The sequence below is a fragment of the Balaenoptera borealis genome, assembly GCF_965194805.1.
Source record: "Balaenoptera borealis genome assembly, chromosome: 12".
Lineage (NCBI taxonomy): Eukaryota > Metazoa > Chordata > Mammalia > Artiodactyla > Balaenopteridae > Balaenoptera > Balaenoptera borealis.
The window spans coordinates 79956139-79977964 of NC_138869.1; the positions used below are offsets into that span (position 1 = coordinate 79956139).

The following is a 21826-nucleotide window of genomic DNA, read 5'->3' on the forward strand; positions in this document are numbered from 1 at the left end:
AACCCATGTTTTGCGAAAAAAAGGAGAATGACAGGCATTTGCCGAGTCATTCATACCTTTTGAGACATAATTCTGAGGAGATTGAATCAGAAGGTGGGGATGAATACTGAGGAGGCCCTGTACTTCCCCACAAATGAAAGACAGGTGTATATCTACCAAGGGACACACACAGAAATGAAGCAAAGAATATACTCCACTGAAATTTAAAGAGTGCATCCCTACACATTCTACCACCTCTTTCTTTACTTTTGAAAGCAGGGATTCTCAGTTCTGTTTGCTGTTCTATACTGTGAGGTTGTCTTCCTTCACAGACGTTGTCTTTCATAGTCACAGAACAGCTTATTAAAAATGTTTAAAATTAAGGTGTGTGCAAAAGGTCATAGTACACATGAAGGACAGTGAACTGGGATAAAAAATGCATGAGATAAAGGTTGAAAAATAAAGAATCTGATGTAATAACCTTAAGCAATGATTCCTACCAAAATTTGGTCGTGAAATTTGCTTCCCAAATTTTATAATAATTTTGCTAAAATGCAATATCAAATAACAAAACTTGGTGTTTATACTGTTATTTGGGGAAATGATGTAACAGCTTTGAAAAAATCCAGCATTTCTATGATTTCTCTTAAAAAGCAATGAAGCAGAGACATCAATTGCTGACAGAGAATAACAGTAGGAAACTAGTTTTCTGGCGTATTTTCTCAAGCAGAGACCTCAAGATAAGCTCCTGAAAAAAAAAAGTCAGTTTTTAAAGAACAGAGACAAAGCTAAAGAGAAATAGTAAATAAAGAATTTACAGTATTCCAGAGGAATATAAAAGAAGTATCTTACATCCTTTCCTTCATTTCAGGAATTAAAAAAATTTTGAATATGATAAGTAATGTTCAAATATTCAATTAAAAAATTATCTCTCTATTCCAGGGATATTTTCATATATTTACAAAACTGCTGTTTTCTTCTAAGAAGAAACCTACATTCACTGGAAAAGGTTAGCACATCTCAGAAAGAGTAAGAAAGGATAAAATGTCCTCAAGTAGATAATATCATTTACAATACATTTTATATGTCCAATGATCCTATAACAGTTATTTATAGGCAATGAGAATGTACTGGTTACAAATTTCTGGAAATCTTTAGTGAGATGAAAATTAGTTTGGTGACTTGTCTCCCAAAAGGAGACAGCAATAAACCCTTTCTGCAATGTGAAATGTGAAAATGTGAAAAGAAATATTGTGCAACTTAAATGTGAAAAGAAATATTGTGCAACTTTTAAGATTCTCTCTAAATGTGAAAGAAATGTGAAAAGAAATATTGTGAAACTTTTAAATGTGAAAAAGAAATATTGTGAAACTTTTAAGTTTCTCTCTTTGTCTTTAACTTTTGACATTTTAATTATAATGTGTCTTGGTGTGGGTGTCTTTGGTTCATCTTGTTTGGAACTCTCTGTGCTTCCTGGACTTGTCCGTCTGTTCCCTTCACCAGATTAGGGAAGTTTTCAGCCATTATTTCTTCAAATAGGTTTTCTGTCCCTTGCTCTCTCTCTTCTCCTCTGTGACCCCTGTAATGTAAATGTTAGTATGCTTGTAGTTGTCCCAGAGATCTCTTAAACTATCCTCATTGGTTTTTATTCCTTTTTTCTTTTTGCTGTTCTGATTGGGTGATTTCCACTACCCTGTCTTCCAGATTGCTGATCCATTCTTCTGCATCCTCTAATCTGCTGCTGATTCCCTCTAGTGTATGTTCTGTTTCAGTTATCGTATTCTTCAGTTCTGACTGGGTCTTTTTTCATATCTTCTATTTGCCTTTTCAAGTTTTCACTGAGTTCATCCATTCTTCTCCCAACTTCGGTGAACATTTTTTTTTTTTTTTTTTTTTTTACTTATTTATTTATTTATTTTTGGCTGTGTTGGGTCTTCGTTTCTGTGCGAGGGCTTTCTCCAGCTGTGGCGAGCGGGGGCCACTCTTCATCGCGGTGCGCAGGCCCCTTACCATCGCGGCCTCTCCTGCTGCGGAGCACAGGCCCCAGGCGCGCAGGCTCAGCAGTTGTGGCTCACGGGCCCAGTCGCTCCGCGGCATGCGGGATCCTCCCAGACCAGGGCACGAACCCGTGTCCCCTGCATTGGCAGGCAGATTCTCAACCACTGCGCCACCAGAGAAGCCCTCGGTGAACATTTTTATGACTAAAATTTTGAACTCTTTATCTGGTAAATTGCTATCTTTGTTTCATTTAGTTCTTTTTCTGAGGTTTTTATCTTTTTCTTTTGTTTGGAAGATATTCCTTTATCTTTTCATTTGCCTAACCCTCTGTGCCTGTTTCTATGCATTAAGTAGATCAGCTATATCTCCTGTTCTTGAAATAGCAGGCTTATGTATAAGGTGTCCTGTGGGGCACAGGGGTGCGATCCCTCTTGGCCACTAGAGCCAGGTGCTCCTGGGATGTCCCACATGTGTGCTGTGTGCATCCTCCTGTGTGGTTGGATTGCAATTGTGCCCTGGTTGGCTGTGTGGCTCTGCTGTGACTGCTGTGGGTTCATGGCATGCAGGGTGCCCCCCCACCCCCCAGAGGTGGAGCCACTTTGTACAGTTGCCAGGGCCAGCTGAGGCCACCTGCCAGGTGGAGCAGGGGCCGCTTTGAAGGGGCTGACTGGGGAGGGTGGGATGGGCAGGGTGGGTCCTCAGGAGAATGCTGGTGTGGGGCACATGGTGTTAGCTAGTTGATGGAGAGTGACAGAAATGTTGCCTGCCAGTACTGGGCCAGATGGTGGAAGGAGAGGTTAAAAAAAAAAAAAAAAAAAATGGCATTGGCCAGTGCCTTCAACCCTGGACAAAATTCCACCAGATCCCTACCCCCCCAGCACTCACCCCCAAATTGTTCAGGGAACCTCCTGCAGCATATGACCCAGGTACCCCTCACATTCTCCTGTCTCTGTGCTGGTACCCAGAGTAAGTGAGTTTGCGTGTGCACCCTTTAAGAGCAGAGTCTCGGTTTCCCATAGCCCTCCAGCTCTCCCAAATGTAAACCCCACTGGTCTTCAAAGCCAGATGTTATGGGAGCTCATCTTCCCTTGCAGGTCCCCAAGCTGAGGATCCCCACATGGGCTTGGACCCCCTCACTGTGTAGCGGGCACCTCTGCAGTTGTGATAGCCCTCCCACATGTGGGTCACACACTGGGGGTATGGGTTCTGTCTAGACTGCATCTTTGATCCTCCTACCCACCTTGACATGGCATTCTGTTTACGTTCTTAGTTGTAGAAAATCTGTTCTGCTAGTCTTCAGGTCATTCTCAGAGATAATCATTCTACTTGTAGTTGTGGTTTTGGTGTGTCCATGGGAGGAGGTGAGCTCAGGATCTTCCTACTCTGCCATATTAATCTGGAACCCCTAAATATTTCTTTGATAGAGAAAAAAGGTGTACTCTTTGGGTTTTATTCCTTATAAAATACTAACTTCCTTTATTACTATGCATGTCCATTACTGTACACGTCCACTACTGAACATGTTCTGTGAGACAAAATTCTGTAAGAAAGATATTAAGTTAAATTTATTTTTTAAAAAATCAAGAGAAAGAAGATGAGGGTAGATGAAAGATTATGAAGTATATGCTAGGCTATGGAGTTACATGTTTTTTAGTTCACTGCTGTTCCCTATAAACTGACTATAAATATAGTCTCCCAAATGACTGCAGGCTTCTAGAATATTAATTCATTGCAAATGTTGACAGTTTAGAAACTTTTGCCTCAAGAATATGAAACAAAATAGAAAAGTGACTTTTTTCCTGTAATTTTTTTTTGCCTTTGAAAGAAAAGATTCTGAATTTGCTTTTTTTGGCAAAAGGTAAGCAAATAAGGGCCATGATGATCAATTATTTGTCCTGTGCCAGTCGTGTACACTTTTGTTATGGCAACTTATATAATAAGTTTTAATATCTGGTAGGGCAAATATGGCCTTACCAATTTACACTTCGATTAATCTTGATTTCTAATCACACTTATTCTTCAAAAAAATATTTAAGTAATTTCGTTAATTTCCTCCCCACCAAAACCATTGGAATTCTCCTTATAATTAATTAAATATATATTAATTTGAAAGTGGTTGGCATTTTCATGATATTAAGCCTTCCCGTATAGGAACATGATATGCGTTTTTCTTTATTTAGATTGTTTTTTTTAAAAATATGTATATTTTTAAATGCTATAGTTTCCTCCCTCTAGGTCCTGCCCCAACCAATGTCCTTATGTAAGAGAAATACCAGTTAAATAAACAGGAAGGACAGATGGAAAGTGGAAAGGAAGACTTAAAAACAGCTTAAGGTATTTGTGGGGGATACAGACTGGGAAAAGCAGAGAATAAGCCTAGAGACTGTCCATGGACAGTGAATACGGGCATTAGGGCTTTAGGGGCTGTAGCTGGAGCCTGGCAGGTCGCAGCTCCTTCAATTCTCCCTCTCTAGTCACCAGCTTCTTCCAAACACCTCAGTCATTTCTGAGCTTCCAGCTCTGGTTCTTCGGACTTTTCTCCAGGGGTGGATATGACTTTTTGGCATCTGAAGGATTTAGGGTGGATTTTGATTATCAAAGACATATATTCCTATCGTTGGGAAAAGCAGGTCTCATGCTCAATCTTTCAGCCCCAACTCATCTGCAGAAGGGTGGGCCTTGGGCCTGGAACACTTCCTCACCAAGAGACAAAGGGCCCACACAGCCTCTACACAGCCTGTGCCAGGTGCATCACCTTGTGTGGGAATATCTTTCCTTGTTTCAGGGGCAGAGAGTACTCTTCTGTCTCTGCTTAAAGTATGTGCAGAATACGGCACCTGTCCGGCCCCACTGTTACAGCTGCCCTCCGAGGGGATGGGACAGGGTTCCTTCCACTGCGGTGTGAGAGGGGTGCGTGGTGGCCAGTTTCCCTGCATCGCCCACAGGGAGAGAGACATCCTGGCGATGGGGGACTGACACCCACTCCTGAAGCTGATCTTGCTCTCTTTCTTCTCTATGTGAGTTTAGCACTGTTGCATCCAGTGCCTAACAGCACTGTGTTTTCCTTGGCAACTTTGATACCAAGATGCAGTGAGCAAAAGTGTTTAGAGTCCTCTCCTGGGATCGATAACCAGTGCACGACACTCTGCTTGACACCTACTGAAAATTATAATCAATAACCTTTCGGAGGTAGACTCTGATCAGCAGCTTCAGTCTGATGTTCATAACTACAGACCAAGAATGAAAGAGGCAGCTATAACAATGAATTGAGAATGATACCAAGGACTACAATAGTGCTCAGAACAGGTTATTAAGATGGATGGAAGACAGAGTCAAGAATCAAAAGACTGACCCTCCCCACCCTTTCTTCCATCTGTCAACGCACACATAAAAATATACCAAATCCCATTCAACCATTTAGAGAAAAGATTAATGCCACTATACCAACACAACCAAATAAGATACTCCTCTAAAAAAATAGTACCCTATGTTATTTGCAGAAATATTTCTTTCATATATTAAAAAGAGATTATCAGTTTCTCTACTACTAGAATATAAAATGAAGCCTGCTTCATAATTATGATGGTTTTTTCAAGGAATAAAGGACATAGTCCAATTTATGATAAATAAAAGGTAGAGATTGATGAAAAAAGACAACAATGGGTAAACAATAACAGGTAAAATCAATTTTGATCTAGAAATACCCTTTCTTTATAAACTCTGCATAATAATTCTAAATTTTTGGATTGTGTTCTCTGGAGAGATGTCAACCTGGTTTGAATACTTTTATCTCATTATTTTCTAAAGAGGGAAAAAGATTATCCAAATGCCTGAATAATTCTCCAACAGAACACTCAGAGAAAAGAACTGTGTCTGAATGAAAAATGTAGAGAATAAACAAAGCAGATTAACTGTGCTACACTGGGGTGAGATAGTGAAAGACTTAATAAAATGAGAACTGCCAAAGTAGGACCGATCTCTAAGCTTGTAAATAATCTATAGCTATCAGAGGTATCTCTTTCCACCTACTGAAGCTAGGCAATAAATGAAGACAGAATGACTTCACATAAAATCTCCTGGGTTACGGTGTCACAAGACACACTTCAAGTATTATAGGCAGAAAATAATGGAAGGAATGTAGCCTCCTGGGAAACCTCTCATGGGCCAGATATCAACCACGCAAGTTTCACCCATGTCTTTGTGCCTGGATTAGCGGATTGGAAAGTAACCAGTTGTGAGCTCCAGAATGACACCATTTTGGTCATTAAGGCCAAGGGGAAAAGAAGACAAGAAAGTTATATATTTGGAGTGGGTTTCTGATGAAATCTCCTGCATTTATAAACACTTTCTTAGGTAATCTACATATATTCTCCAAGGTCAATGGATGAGAAGAAAAGCTCTGGCATAATTTAATGTTTTCTGAGTTTATTCCAGGATTTTTAAAAGCTGGGCTAGCAGAGGCAAATGAGGCTATGTAAGAAATTTCCTGTATCATATGCCAGAGCCTCCAAAATCTCCAAATTAGGTTCATATTGTCCAGCTAGGAGTGGGAATGGAGAGAATTTTTTTAAATAAAATAACTTTTCTCCATTCATAACTCCATTGTAGTGGCCTTGGCTCTGCTACTGATCTCTTTCTTCAATATTTTGGTCGATATGTGGCATAAGGGCCAAGACTCTATCACAGACACAACTTTGGCTATCAGCCATCGAGCCCTGGCAGGCTGCAGAGGGGTAACAAGAGTGAGCTTCTTCAGTTAGCTGGAGGGACTCAGGTCTTTAATATGCCATGATGGAACCTCCAAGGATGTTGCTATGGGTTATCTAGATGGTATTGGGACACATGCAAGTGGATAAAAGTTGAATACGTTATAACATGGGTAAGAGGTGACTACAGAGAAGATTTCAAGAATAAATGAGAATGTTTAAATGCAACGAAATAAAACTGATGAACTAAGTTAAATAATGCAAACAACATGGAATTTGCCTAGAATATTATCATAGGATCTGAGCCTCTTTTATCACTCTGTTAGTTTTTATGCTTGTTTATAATTATGAGCAGAGACAGAATCTTTTCTCACCAGTGCATGGTGAGTGTAGCCATTAAGTTAGTGTCATCAGGTATAATAGCATCTGGTCACTTGACAGTGTTGGTCTGTCCCCAGGCGGGATTGCTGCTAAATCAGAACACAGTGGTGTCAAGAAAAGTTATTGGTTGGCTCTGAGTAAATTTTCTCTTTTATCCAAAATCACACAATTAGTGAGTGACAGGATTGAAAGTCATGAATCAAATTTCTGACTTTTATCCAATGAAAATTTTGTAGTGTGTCTTTTATGATCCACAAATCATGATTTGATGTAAGATAGGAATTGTTTCTATGCAGGTGCATTTCTGTTAACTAACCTGATTCCTTGTAAATTAACAGAAAAAAATTTACTAATTTTTCCGTTAAATAAATGTGCAATAAAACTGAATGGCCACTAAAAAACAAAAACAATACACACATGCAAAAAAAACAACACAAAAACAAACAAGTGTGCTGTCTATGCTACCCTAAATTAACACAAGAAGGTGAAAAGGGCCAAATGCAACCAGTTAAAAAATTTAAATGCATTTTTATTTGTTTTTGTTTGTTTTTAAGTTCGAATGACCTTCTGCTGGTGGGCAGATACTCACAGTGGGAATCCTAAATTAGAAAAGAAAATTGCTTGAAAACACAGTCTAAATAGGACCCAAATGTTAATGCCTGCGAGAATTCTGTGAGAACACAGTGAGGCCACACCTGCAGTCTCTAACTCAAACCAGCTCCTCCTCTAGATATGTGCTTTCTAACGCCTAACCATCTTCAAGTCCTTGCTCAATATCACCTTTCCAGGAAGGCCAACTCTGATCCAATGATTTAAAGCTACCACTTTCCCCCCATTTCTGGCACCCTTGATCCTCCCTAACCTGCTATGTTTTCTTGTTTACATAGCATTTATCAACATCAAATATTTTTGGAGTTTACTTATGCAAACAAACAAACAAGCAAGAACAACAAGCAGCAATAATAAGAAACCCTGAGCAGAGAGAAGAATTTGATTTCCAGAATTACCACATTATATTATTTTAAATGTCCAGCTTTAAATTGGACAAAATTTAAAAATTGTAAGACACATGACAAAAAATATGACATACAACAAGAACATATAGACCACACAGGGAAAAAGCCCTCAATAGAAATTATCCCTGAAGAAACTCAGATATTGGATTTACTAAAGAAACACTTATAAATCAGATATTTTAAATATATTCACAGAATTAATCATGTCTAAAGAACTAAATAGAGAATATCGATAAGGAGATAGAAATTATAAATAATAAAGATTGGAACAGAAATAAATGAAATAGAGCATAGAAAATCAATAGTAAAAATAAGATCAAACAAATCAATAAAATCAACAGTTAGTTCTTTGAAAACAAAATTGACAACCCGTTAGCTACACTGACCAAGAGAAAAAGAAAGAGGAAATAAATTACTAAAATTAAGAATGAGGGAGATGTTTTCCTAGTGAGCTTACAGAAATAAAGAAGATTATGGGGAAAACTATGAACGGTTGTATGCCAACAAGTTAAATAACCTACATGAAATGGATAAACTCCTAAAAAGACACAAACTCCAAAACTGACTCAAGAAGAAATATATAGTTCTCACTTTGGCAGCACACATACTAAAATTGCAAAGATACAGGGAAGATTAACATGGCCCCTGTGCAAGGATGACACTAAAATTTGTGAAGCATTCCATATTTTTCTGGTGATGTAATGTACAGCATTGTGACTATAGTTAATAATACTGTATTATATATTTGAAAGTTGGTAAGATAGTAGATCTTAAAAGTTCTCATCACAAGAAAAAAATTGTAACTATGTGTGGTGATGGATGTTAACTAAATTTATTGTGGTAACCATTTCACAAATATATACACATATCAAATCATTATGTTGTACATCCAACATAGAATAGGATATTATATGTCAATTATATCTCAATTTAAAAAAAGAAGAAATAGATAATCTGGACAGACCTGTAACAAGTGGAGAGATTGAATTAATCAAAAACTTCTCAAAAAAGAAAATTTCCGGACCAGATCACTTCACTGGTGAATTCTACTATATGGTTACAGAAGAATTAACATCAATCCTTCACAAACTCTTCCAAAAAATAAAAGAAGAGGGAAATACTTCTGAAGTCATTCTATAAAGTCAAAATCATTCTGATACCAAAACCAGACAAAGATATCACAAGAAAGAAAACTATAAATCAATATGTCTTATTAATATAGATGCAAAATTCCTCAACAAAGTACTAACAAACTGAATCTAGCAACATATATAAAGTCATGTTTTATATGAATTATACACCATAACTAAAAATTTATCTCAGGAATGCAAGGGGGTTCAACATCTGAAAACCAACTAACCTAAAACATCAACATACAAAATATAACATTATACTAAGTGAAAGAAGCCAGATACAAAAGACCAAGTATTCAACAGCAGCTTTTACCCTCAGACTTATTTCATAAGGAAGTTGGGCAAAGTGTCCGGGATGGGCTCTAGTGGTGAGTATTGAGGCTAGAGAGATGCTGAGTTAGAAATTCACTAAAAACATCTTCAGAGAAGGAAAAGGTAATCTTGTAATAGAAAAGAGCATAAGAGGGACTTCCCTGGTGGTCCTGTTGTTAAGACTCTGTGGTCCCAATGCAGAGGGCCCAGGTTCAATCCCGGTCAGGGAACTAGATCCTGCATGCTGGAACTAAGACCTGGTGCAGCCAAATAAATTAACTTTTTAAAAAAAAAGAAAAGAAAAGAGCAAAAGAATGGGAGAAATGCCATACTCAGTACAATTCTTATTTCATGCACTTTGATGTCCTTCCTTTGACAGGATCCTTTGTATGGGCACACAGATAACTCCCTTGATATCAACCTCCAAAGATCTGTGGCATTCACTCACAATATCTAAATTCTTGAGCTGCTACATCCTATGCTTGAATTGATCTGAACTGCTTCTGTATAAGCATGGCAAAAACGTTTGATCTTTTATAAACTGAAAGCACTGATATAGTATAGCTAGTACACTGGTACTACCACTTGAAGGAGAATATTTCTGTCAGAGGAGAACAATAGGTTCTAAAAATAAACAAGAATATAGAAAAAGGGGAAAGGTTTTGTCTTTCTCCACTAGAACTGTGTTCAAGAGTTCAACATTCAAGCACACTAGAAATTTCAATTAATGTAAGGGTTCTGTTGTGGCCTTTGGGTCAGATAGGCTCCCCATATTATCCCAATCATCCCCATCACTACCTTTTTATTTCTTAAAGACCAGGAATTTGGAGAACCCTATGTCAGGAGCAGACTCTGGTAAGATAGAGCATGTGATGATCAAGAACACATTCCCTTTGTCATTTGTAGACACGCAGGCAGGCACATTTCCATTAGCTTTGTAGATGTAAGCTCCATAAAGGCAAGTTATCTGCTCTTACATCCACCAGTGTATCTCCAGAATCTAACTTGTTAGCACTGTTGGTTCTCAACGATTCTAACGCTCACCATTTCTGTGAAATACGACCTAGCATCTGGTGATTCACACTCAATGCTCAGAGACAGTATGGCTTCAATATCCATGTTGGCCAAGCCAATTTGATTTTTGGTTTAACTCAATAAGAAGCAGTCAAAATAAATTTAAAAATCCAATAAAATACGTTCAGCAATCACGACGGAAAGGGGGGCTAATTGTTAATTGGCATCAAAGTCTTTTGTCTTACTATTATATTGTGTTCTTCCAAGAAAACCAAGTCATTTATTATTTTTTTACATCAGAATACATAATTTGACATATTAAAGGGTTTCTTAAAAAAAATCTACTCCCAAACAGGTCAATTTATGCTGAATAAACTAGTGGAAACTTCTCCATTCAAGCTTATTTCTGCTCTTTAAAACTGACGATAATTGATGAGCCCAAATCTGAACCAAAAAGGGCAAGATAGCAATCTCTACCTGCAGTTCTAACCCACTAAACCTCTAAAAACTGTAACTTTGAAAATAATTCCTTTGGTGGTGTAGCCTTACCTGACAACCATATCCCATTAATACTGTTAAGCAATACATGGAATATGAACCATATTACTTTTATAAAATCTGGAAAACCCTGAATTCCAAAACTATGGACTTGTAGTTCAATTGAGGCAGGGGGCTAAGAGATTAGAAGAAAAACCCTGTGCATTATACACTTATGTTTAAATAGGGAATTCAGGCAAGTCACGATCTCTGTTTCATCATTTGGAAAATAAGGGAGTTGGTCCAGGTGACTTCTAAAATCCTTGACAGTAATTAAATTCTAGGATTCTACCTGATCAATTTATATCCTGAAGCACATAACAAATTATGTTCAATTTGGACTATTTTGAAATTCTATTAAATTATGGGCATTTAACTTTGCCCATAATGTGTGACAAGTACACATTATTAGATATCTCTTCAATTATGCAATTTAATTCAGTTTTAGTACCTGCTGTGCCAAACACAGATGATATGCCTTCCATAATGGTCCTGTGGATATTGGGATGAGAGAGGACAAATGCAAATGTCCAAAATGCAACCTCAAAAAGAAAAACATATGTCAAAACATACAACCTTCTTTGAACGTGAACAAAAGCATACATAGTATTAGCCACAAACATTTAAAAGAAACAAGGAGATATTTAAACTAAACTTAAAAGCATGTTAGTAAAGAGTATCTTTGAAAACAACTAGATTTTATGAACAAAAGAGATGTTACATATCTCTAAGGGGTCAAATTTATGACTTTATTCTGCCACTACAGTTTCACAATATTGTTTATATAGAGTAAACTATTTTCACTAAAAAAAAAATGGGAAAAGCAGGGTGTTTTATTGTACTAATATACAACATAAAATATTATATAGGCACATATTAGAAATTTAGGAGCAACAAATTATGACACTTAAGAATGTTAGTCCAAAACAACGGCATTTTTCAAGATTTAATTTCCTTGAAATACAAATAAATTAGCAAATCATATATTCTACAAATGAAACATGGTAATTTTAAATAAGCCCCAGAAACTATACCTAAAATCTTATCAACCAAATTATGAGAGTACTTATATCAAAACTAGGGTCCTTTCATATCCTATTGAAAAAGGGTGCTTGCTAGTTTATAGGGTATTACTGAACATAGTATGTTTGCAAGTTCTCACTCTAGACCAAACAAAATTATTTCACATCTTTCCTCATTGTGGTATTATAAGATAAAATTACACTGCTAAACATCAAAGACATACAGATGGCTGACAGGCACATGAAGAGATGCTCAATATCTCTAATTACTTGAGAAATGCAAATCAAAACCACAATGAAGTATCACCTCACACCTGTCAGAATGGCTATCATCAAAAAGTCTACAGATTACAAATGTTGGTGAGGATGTGGAGAAAACGGAACTCTTGTACACTGTTGCTGGGAATGTAAATTGGTGCAGCCACTATGGAAAACATTACGGAGGTTCCTTAAAAAACTAAAAATAGAACTACCATGTGATCCAGCAATTTTATTCCTGGGTATATATCCAGAAAAAATGAAAATACTAATTCAAAAAAAAATACATGTACTCCAGTGTTCACAACAGCACTATTTACAGTAGCCAAGACATGGAAGCAACCCAAGTGCCCATCAACAGATGATTGGATTAAGAAGATGTGGTACATATATACAATGGAATATTACTCAGCCATAAAAAAGAATGAAATACTGCCATTTGCAGCAATGTGGATGGACCCAGAGAATAGTGTGCTTAGTGAAATAAGTCAGACAGAAAAAAGGCAAATACTGTATACCACTTACATGTGGAATCTAAAAAATAATACAAATGAATGTACATGCAAAACAGAAACAGACTCACAGATATAGAAAACAAAATTGTGGTTAACAAAGGGAGAGAGAAGGGGGGAAGGACAAATTAGGGGTATGGGATTAACAGATACAAACTACTATGTATAAGATAGATAAGCAACAAGGATGTACTGTACAGCACAGAAAATTATACTCATTATCTTGTAATAACCTATAGTGAAGTATAAGCTGAAAAAATACTGAATCACTATGCTGTACACCTGAAACTAACACAATAGAGTAAATAAACTATACTTCAATTTAAAAAAATTACCTTTCCATTAATTCAGGTAGATATTTTTGCTTCTATTTTTCAGTTACACATTAAAGGAAACTTGTATCAAATCATTAAAAGAAGTTTGGGTTTCCCTTTCTTCTGCTTTCTGTAAACACATATTGTGAAAGAAATTTCATCTTAGGAAAACCAATCCTGAAAAGACTCAGACAACACTTTGTGTTACTTAAGTCTTTCTGTCTCTTGTGAGGGACTGTTAAACACCTTTAAATGATCCCAATACTCCCCTTTGTGGTCAAAAGAGGAAGAGCAACAGTCTGAAAGGAAGTGCTTGGACAAAGCCAAATTCAATACTACTCATTGTTTTCCCCTTCGTGACAGTAAACTGATACTGTGGGCATATACGTGGTGCTGTTTACATAAACAAAGTGAGTGGAAGAACCGAGGCCTCTATCCCAAGATCCGCTTTCTGTGGCATTTTCCAGATTAGGAAAGGCTTACCCTAGAGATCAACTAATTCTTTTTTACAGAGGAAACGTGCTCAGAAAGCTCTCTTCAACATGTCTCCCCATGTGGGCCTCTTCTATACTCTCTATAGATGGAAGTGCTGAATTATTGGATTTAATTAATAACCACTCCATACTCAATCTATCGTTTTTTTTAACTTACTTTATTGAAGCTTAGTTGATTTATAATGTGTTAATTTCTGCTCTACAGCAAAGTGATTTAGTTTTATATATATATATATATATATATATATTCTTTATCATATTCTTTTCCATTATGGTTTATTACAGGATACTGAATATAGTTCCCTGTGATATACAGTAGGACCCTGTTATTTAAAGACTCAGAGTTCATGTTGGGGAAAAATATATCTTAGTGATAGTACATAGATTTTTCAGTTACATGAAAGAGGGGTTTAGAGTTTTACGTGGTTAATTAGAGTTTTAGAGATTCACTAAAATTGGGTAATACCTTTTTTTAAAGCAAACTCAAGGCATTCAGTTAAACTATAAATGGCTGTGCAATGGTGTTAGTTACTATGTTTGATGCCTCTTAACAGATTTCTCTTCTAAAAATCTATATTATATTCTACTTAAAATTTTTTAATTAAAAAATTCCTCTTTTAAAAAGAAAAGAAAGGGGGGACGCACTGGTGGCGCAGTGGTTAAGAATCCGCCTGCCAATGCAGGGGACAAGCGTTCGAGCCCTGGTCCAGGAAGATCCCACATGCCGTGGAGCAACTAAGCCCGTGCGCCACAACTACTGAGCCTGCACTCTAGAGCCCGCGAGCCACAACTACTGAGCCCGTGTGCCACAACTACTGAAGCCTGTGTGCCTAGAGCCCGTGCTCTACACGCAACAAGAGAAGCTACTGCAATGAGAAGCCCACACGCCGCAATGAAGAGTAGCCCCCACTCGCAGCAACTAGAGAAAGCCCGCTCACAGCAACGAAGACCCAATGCAGCCAAAAATAAATAAATAAAATAAATTAAAAAAAAAAAAAAAGAAAAGAAAGGCATATAAAAGAGTAACCAATAAATGCTGTGGGAATTGAGGGTGAGGTGGGGAAGTCACTGCTGAAAGTGTTTAGAAAGAGCTTCAGAGAAGCAGATTAAAAAGGTAAAACGTCAGCTTTGAGGTTCATTTGGAAAAGTGTTCTTAAAAAGTACATTTGGCAGCCAGGAATTTCTTGGAACTTGGAAGTGGTTTTCCCATAGAAATAATTTCATAAATCATGGTTAATATCTTGGGCCAGTCCACCAAAGTTCACCAAGACTTTGGTCTCATAACAGAGCCTCCTGGTGCCCTGTACCAAGCCTGTCTGAAGCCTGAGCTCTGAGTTCCGTGGTCCTAGAGACAGAGCACAGAGTAGAAGAGAAGAGAACGATCTAGGCACCAGGAAAGCACAGGCCCCTGGCAGGGCTTCTGGCAGCTCTCCTGGCCGCCTTGGGGGATCACAGAAGCCAGGACAGCAGTGGCCACTCCCACCCTTGGGCATTTGAGAGGTCAAGTTTTGGAAGCCAAGGCAGTTCATTATTAGTGGGCCACTGAAAGAAATGACTGATTGAAACCATGGTGTTACTTTTTATACGAAAAGAAAGCTAACATTTATTGAGCCAGGGACTGTTTGCCACTTTCCACTTCTTAAAAATATAAGGCTCACAGTACCCTATGAGGTAGATAACATTCATGCTATTTTATAGATAAGGACACTGAGGCTCACAGTTAAACACTTGGCCCATTGTCACCCAGCCCTGGGATCTGCCTTTGGACCTGACTCTAAAGCCAGTCCAGGGTCTCTGCCCGCACACCAGCTGCCTCTTAGAAGTGCCAACAAGAGCCAGCAAGATGGAACTTCTGCTGATCATCAGACACTTGCTTTCTGCAATTGATTTAAATTCTTTCACACCAGTGCCAGGAACAAATTCCAAAAAACTGACTCCCCCCTGAGTCAGATCAATGGGGCTTTGTGTCCCTTTCTTCTCGGGGGGGGGCCTTTCTAATGAGACCTTGAAAATTAATCCTGTGACAGGAGTGGCTGTTTTGTTGCTGCTTTGGGAGTTGTTTTGATATTTGCCTTTTAATTTTGCTCTAGCTTAATCAGTTTCCAAGAAAATTGTATAAGGAAAAATCAGAGAATAATATTAGAGATACCTAAAGAAGAGGAAAGGGTTAGACTACTTTTATTTGCCCATGCCAGATGAAATATGTATTTTAGTGGCTGACATACATTTGAGCAGAGAAGCCAGAATTTCTATTTCTGCTCTGTACCCAGTTAATTTATTATGGGTTAAAGGCAACTAGAATATCAGTACTTAGAAAGCCCTCCACAACCTTTATAAGAGGAAGGAGAAACAAATAATACTTAACACATCTTATTTCTATTTGTTAGAAGAAAAAAGAAAAAATGAATACCTTTATCATTATAGATAGGTTGAAAGTTCTTACTTAGTAGAAAACAAATACATAAAAAGTTTACTCTTTAATCTCTCAAATAATTTAAGTGCAGCTTAAGCTGATATGAAATCCTCCTGATGCAGGAAACTGTTATGCATCGAACATGAAGTGCCAGACAAATCTCATGGCTGTATTCTAGTTCATAACAGCTTAAAAAAAAACAGTTCAAAAATCTCTGCTCTCTTTAGAAGTATCATGAGTTCCAGTGTCACCAGCTCCATTCATGGGGAAGCTTACAAGACCACGATGCCAAGCAATGCAAACAGGAATGGTGCAATAGAAGGAGAATGGGTTCAGGGGTCGACAAAGAACTCATGATCACTGGGTGGCAGCTAGGCTTATCTCACTGAATCCTCACAACAATCTCGCAGAGAAATGAGCGTTACCGTTTATTAAGTACCCAAGTCTAGGACCATACTAGGAGTTTTATTATCCCTTTTTTACCAATAAGGAAATGAAGGCTCAGAGTGTTCGTTACCTCCATGAGATTCTATGGCTATGGCTGGAATATCTGGATTCAAGTCCAATTCTAACTGAACTATCCGTTTACCTACTCTCTCCCCAGTAAATGTCTGGGGTCAAGACTTACTCATCTTTGCAGCACCAATACTAAGCATGTTGCCTGACATGGAAAGTACAGAAAGTGCTGCATATACAGGTGTTGTCACAACTGACCCCAAAGTGCAAATGTTTCCCTTCACCTGTTACATGTTGCCTTTCAAAGGGCAGAATTCACTTCAGATCTCTGCTTTGCCTCCTTTGTGATCTTATCAGATTTCCTTAGGCATTGAGTTTTGTTTTTCTATCTCACAACCAAATCCATTACAGTCTTTTTCTTCCACGTGATAAGAAGTGAAAAGAATTTTTTAAAAAAAGAAAGAAAAATAAAGGGAAAAATTAAAGTACAGTAGACAGAAATGCAACCCTTCCTTTACTAATATACTTACAGGGACAGCATTGGACAGAGAAGCCCAAAGTAGTAAGAGCCCATAATTGGGACTCTTTTGTTCATTTGTTTCCATCTCTAGGAGATCCAGCAGAGCCTGCATTACTGTCTGTTTAAAAGAAATAAATATTGTCAAACCAGAGCTATGTGACAAAGACTGATGTTAATAAACAAAGATCATGCATTTTTCTTTAATCTGAAAGATACTATTTTTGCCATTCTTAGGTTTGTGATTTCAGGCATGCTAAGGGATTTACATACTTACTGGTAGTATAGTAATTGGGAGTAGGGACTCTGGGGTTCAATGCTCTTACTGCATTGGTTCAAATCCTGGCTTAATTTTTTCAAGACTTGATTTTTTAGAGCGGTTTTAGGTTTACAAGAAAATTGAGAGGAAAGTACAGAGATTTCCCATATAACCCTTACCCCCACCCAAGCATAGCCTTCCTCATTATCAACATCACTCACCAGAATGGGACATTTTTGACCAAGGAAGAAACGACTTTGATACATCATAGTCATCTAAAGTGCATAGTTTACCTTAGGATTCACTCTTGGTGTTATAAACTCTATGGGTTTGGACAAATGCATAATGATATCTATTATTATTATAGTATCATACAGAGTACTTTCATAGCCCTAAAAAATCCTCTATGCTCTGCCTATTCATCTCTCCCCACCCCCTAACAACCACTGATCTTTTTACTTTCTTCATAGTTTTGCCTTTTCCAAAATTTCACATAGTTGGAATCATACAGTATATAGCCTTCTCATATTGGCTTCTTTCACTAAGTAATAGGCATTTATGGTTCCTCCATGTCTTTTCATGGCTTGATAGCTCATTTCTTTTTAGCGCTAATACTCTATTCTTTGGATGTACCATAGTTTATTTACCCATTTACCTACTGAAGGGCATCTTGGTTGCATCCAAGTTTTGGCAATTATGAATAAAGCTGTTATAAACATCCATATGTAGGTTTTTGTGTGGATGTAAGTTTTCAAACCATTTGGGCAAATACAAGGAGCACAATTGCTGGACTGTATGGTAAGAGTATGTTGCATTTTGTAAGAAACCTCCAAAAAGTCTATACCATTTTGCATTCCCACCAGCAATGAATGAGAGTTCCTGTTGTTCTACATCCTTGTCAGCATTTGGTAGTGTCTGTGTTCCAGATTCTGGCCATTCTAATAGGTGAGTAGTGGTATCTCATTGTTTTAATTTGCATTTTCCTGATGACATGTGATGTGGAGCATCTTCTCATATGCTTATTTGCCATCTATATATCTTCTTGGGTGAGGTGTCTCTTACGGTCTATTTTTGGTCTGTTTTTCCATTGGGTTGTTTGTTTTCCTATTGTTGAGTTTTAAGTGTTCTTTGTATATTTTGGATAATAGTCCTTTATTTGCCAATATTTTCTCTCAGTTTGTGACTTGTCTTCTAATTCTCCTGATATTGTCTTTTCACAGAGCAGTTTAATTTTAATGAAATCCAGCTTAATAGTTTCTTTTATGAATTGTGTCTTTAGTGTTATATCTAAGTAGGCATCGCCACACCCAAGATCAACTAAGTTTTTTGCATGTGAATGTCCAGTTGTTTCTGCACTATTTGTTGAAAAGTCTATCTTTGTTTCATTATATTGCCTTTGCTCCTTTGTCAAAGATCAGTTCACTATATTTAATGGGGTCTATTTCTGGGCTCTCTATTCTGTTCCATTAATTTATTTGTCTATTCTTCTGCCAGCACCACATTATCTTGATTACTGAAGCTTTACAGTAAATCTTTAAGTTGGATAGCATCACTTCTTTCAAGAACTTTGTTCTTTTCCTTCAACATTGTGTTGGTGATTCTGGGTCTTCTGCCTCTCCATATAAATTTTAGAATCCATAAAATGTTATAACTTGCTGGGATTTTTTATTGGGGATTGCATTGAATCTACACATCAGGTTGGGAAGAATTGACTTCTTGACAATATTGTCTTCCTATCCGTGAACATGGAATATATCCCCATTTATTTAGTTCTTTGACTTTGTTCCTCAGAGTTTTGTAGTTGTGCAGTTTTCCTCATATAGATCTTGATTTGTTTTATATATATGTAAGTCTTTCATTTTGGGCAATGCTAATGTAAAGGGTATTGTGTTTTTAATTTCACATTCCACTTATTCATTGTTGGCATGTAGGAAAGCAATTAACTTTTGTGTATTAACTTGGTATCCTACAACCTTGCTAAAATCACTCATTAGTTCCAGTAGTTTTTTGGTTGATTCTTTTGGATTTTCTCTACATATGTTCACATCATCTGCAAGCAAAGACAGTTTCATGTCTTCCCTTTCAATCTGTATAATTTTCATTTCCTTTTCTTGCCTTGTTGCATTAGCAAGGACTTCCAGTACTATGTTGAAAAAGAGTGGTGAGAGGGGACATCCTTGCTAAAGGGGTTCTGGTACCAATTTCCAATGTGTGTGAGGTGGGTTTCTACACATCGCAAACAATGCTTGGTTCATCATCTGGGTGTCTTATAATTCATCTCAATTATAACACTATTTACCCAAAGATAGCATCATGTTCCACAGGTTAAGGGTTTAGTCCCACAAGACTGTGCCCTGCTCTTCAGATGTCAGCTGCAAGCCCAGGTTATTGCCTGTGCTTCTGACTAACTGGCTAAGGATTGGAAGTTACACAGACCCCCTCCTTGGATTTCAGATGCCAGTTGCAAGTCCAAGTTGTTACCTGTACTTCTAACTGACTGGCTATATAAATCAGAGGTTCCCATGAACCCCCTCCTCAGATTTGATTAATTTGCTAGAGCTGCTCACAGAACTGAGAGAAATATTTTACTTATTAGATTACTGGTTTATTATAAAAGGATGCGATAAAGCCTACAGGTGAACATGCAGCTGGAAGAGATGTGTAGGGCAAGGTAGGGGTAAAGGCCAAGGAACTTTTGTGCTTGCTTGAAGCATGCCACTCTCCCCAAATCTCCAGGTGTTCATCAACATAGAAGCTCTCTGAACCCCGTCCTTTTGGGTTTTTATGAAAGCTTCATACATAGGCATGATTGATTAAATCATTGGCCACTGGTGATTGCTTCAACCTCCAGCTATAAATTTCCTTCTAAGCATTGCTTTCACTACTTCCCACAATTTTGATAAGTTGTTTTTTCATTTTAGTTTGTTTCAAAATATTTTAACTTCTCATGAGAGTTCTTCTTTAATCCATGTGTTATTTAGAAATGTGTTGTTTAACCTCCACATCTTTTGGGATTTTCCAGTTATCTTTCTGTTATTGATTTCTAGTTTAATTCCACTGTGGTCTGAGAACAGACATTATATGATTTCTATTCTTATAAATTTGTTAAGGTGTGTTTAATGACCCAGAATGTGGTTTATTTTGGTGAATATTCCATATAAGCTTGAGAAAAAAATGTGTATTCTGCTGTTGTTGGATTAAGTAGTCTTAATTAATTATATCCAGTTGCTTGATGGTGTTGCTGAGTTCAGTTATGTCCTTATTGATTTCTGTCTGTTGGATGTGTCCACTTCTGAGAGAGGGGTGTTGAAGTCTCCAACTGTGACAGTAGATTCATCTATTTCTGTTTGAAGTTCCATCAGTTTTTGTCTCATGTAGTTTGACACCCTGTTGCCAGGTACATACACATTAAGAACTGTTATGTCTTCTTGGAGGACTGACCTCATTGTCATTATGTAATGTCCTTCGTTATGCCTGATAAGTTTCCTTCCTTTGAAGTCTGCTCTGTCTGAAAGTAATATAGCTCCTCCTGCTTTCTTTTGATTGGTGTTAGCATGGTATGTTTTTCTACATCTGTTTACTTTTAATCTATATTAAATATAAAGTGTCCTTATATTTAAAGTGGGTTTCTTGTAGACAACATATATTTGGGTCATGTTTTTAGATCCACTGTGACAATCTCTGTCTTTTAATTGGTGCATTTAGGCCACTGACATTCAAAGTGATTACTGATATAGTTGGATTACTATCTACCATATTTGTTACTGTATTCTATTTGCTGCCCTTATTCTTTGTTCTTATTTTCGTATTCCACCATTTTCCTGCCTTTTGTGATTTTAATTGAGCATTTTATATGATTCCATTTTCTCTCCTTTCTTAGCATATCAAGTTATACTTCAATTTTTATTTTTATTAGTGGTTGCCCTAGAGTCTGTAATATACATTTACAACTAATCCAAGTCCATTTTAAAATACTGTACCACTTCACAGGTAGTGTAAGTACCTTCTAGTAACAAAATAATCCTAATTCCTCCCTCCTGTCCCTGTATCATTTCTATCATTCATTTCACTTACACATAAGCACACGTAAGTACACATATACACATGTATATACATATAATATACATATAAGCATATATAATTGAATATATTGTTGCTATTTTATTATCTGAACAAACTGTTATCAATTTGATATCAATTTGAACTGTTAGATCAATTAAGAATAGAAAAAATAAGTTTCTTTTTTCACCTCTACTTATTCCTTCTTTGGTGCTCTTTCTTTCTTTATAGAGATCTGAGTTTCTGACCTATATCATTTTCCTTCTCTCTGAAGAATTTCTTTCAGCATTTCTTATAAGGCAGGTCTACTGGCAAGAAAATTCCCTCAATTTTTGTTTGTCTGAAGAAGACTCTTATTTCTCCTTCACTTCTGAAGGATAATTTCACAGAGTGCAGTGTCCTAGGTTGATGTTTTTTCCTCTCTCAACGCTAAATATTTCACTCCA

At 37.2% G+C, this 21826-nt stretch overlaps 1 protein-coding gene and 1 long non-coding RNA gene across 2 annotated transcripts in view; one reads left to right on the forward strand and one right to left on the reverse strand.

Moving 5' to 3' along the window:
• LOC309608188 overlaps positions 1 to 21826 on the forward strand; it is a 72023-nt gene that overhangs the window by 44108 nt on the left and 6089 nt on the right. The window lies entirely within an intron of this gene.
• Positions 1 to 21826, reverse strand: part of CYP39A1 (cytochrome P450 family 39 subfamily A member 1) — a 68960-nt gene that overhangs the window by 30531 nt on the left and 16603 nt on the right. Inside the window, exons 6-7 of the mRNA XM_082347626.1 lie at positions 17076 to 17183; positions 11528 to 11618 (exon numbers count right to left, since the gene is read on the reverse strand). Coding sequence (XP_082203752.1) covers positions 11528 to 11618; positions 17076 to 17183 — 199 coding nt within the window. The remainder of the gene's footprint in view (positions 1 to 11527; positions 11619 to 17075; positions 17184 to 21826) is intronic.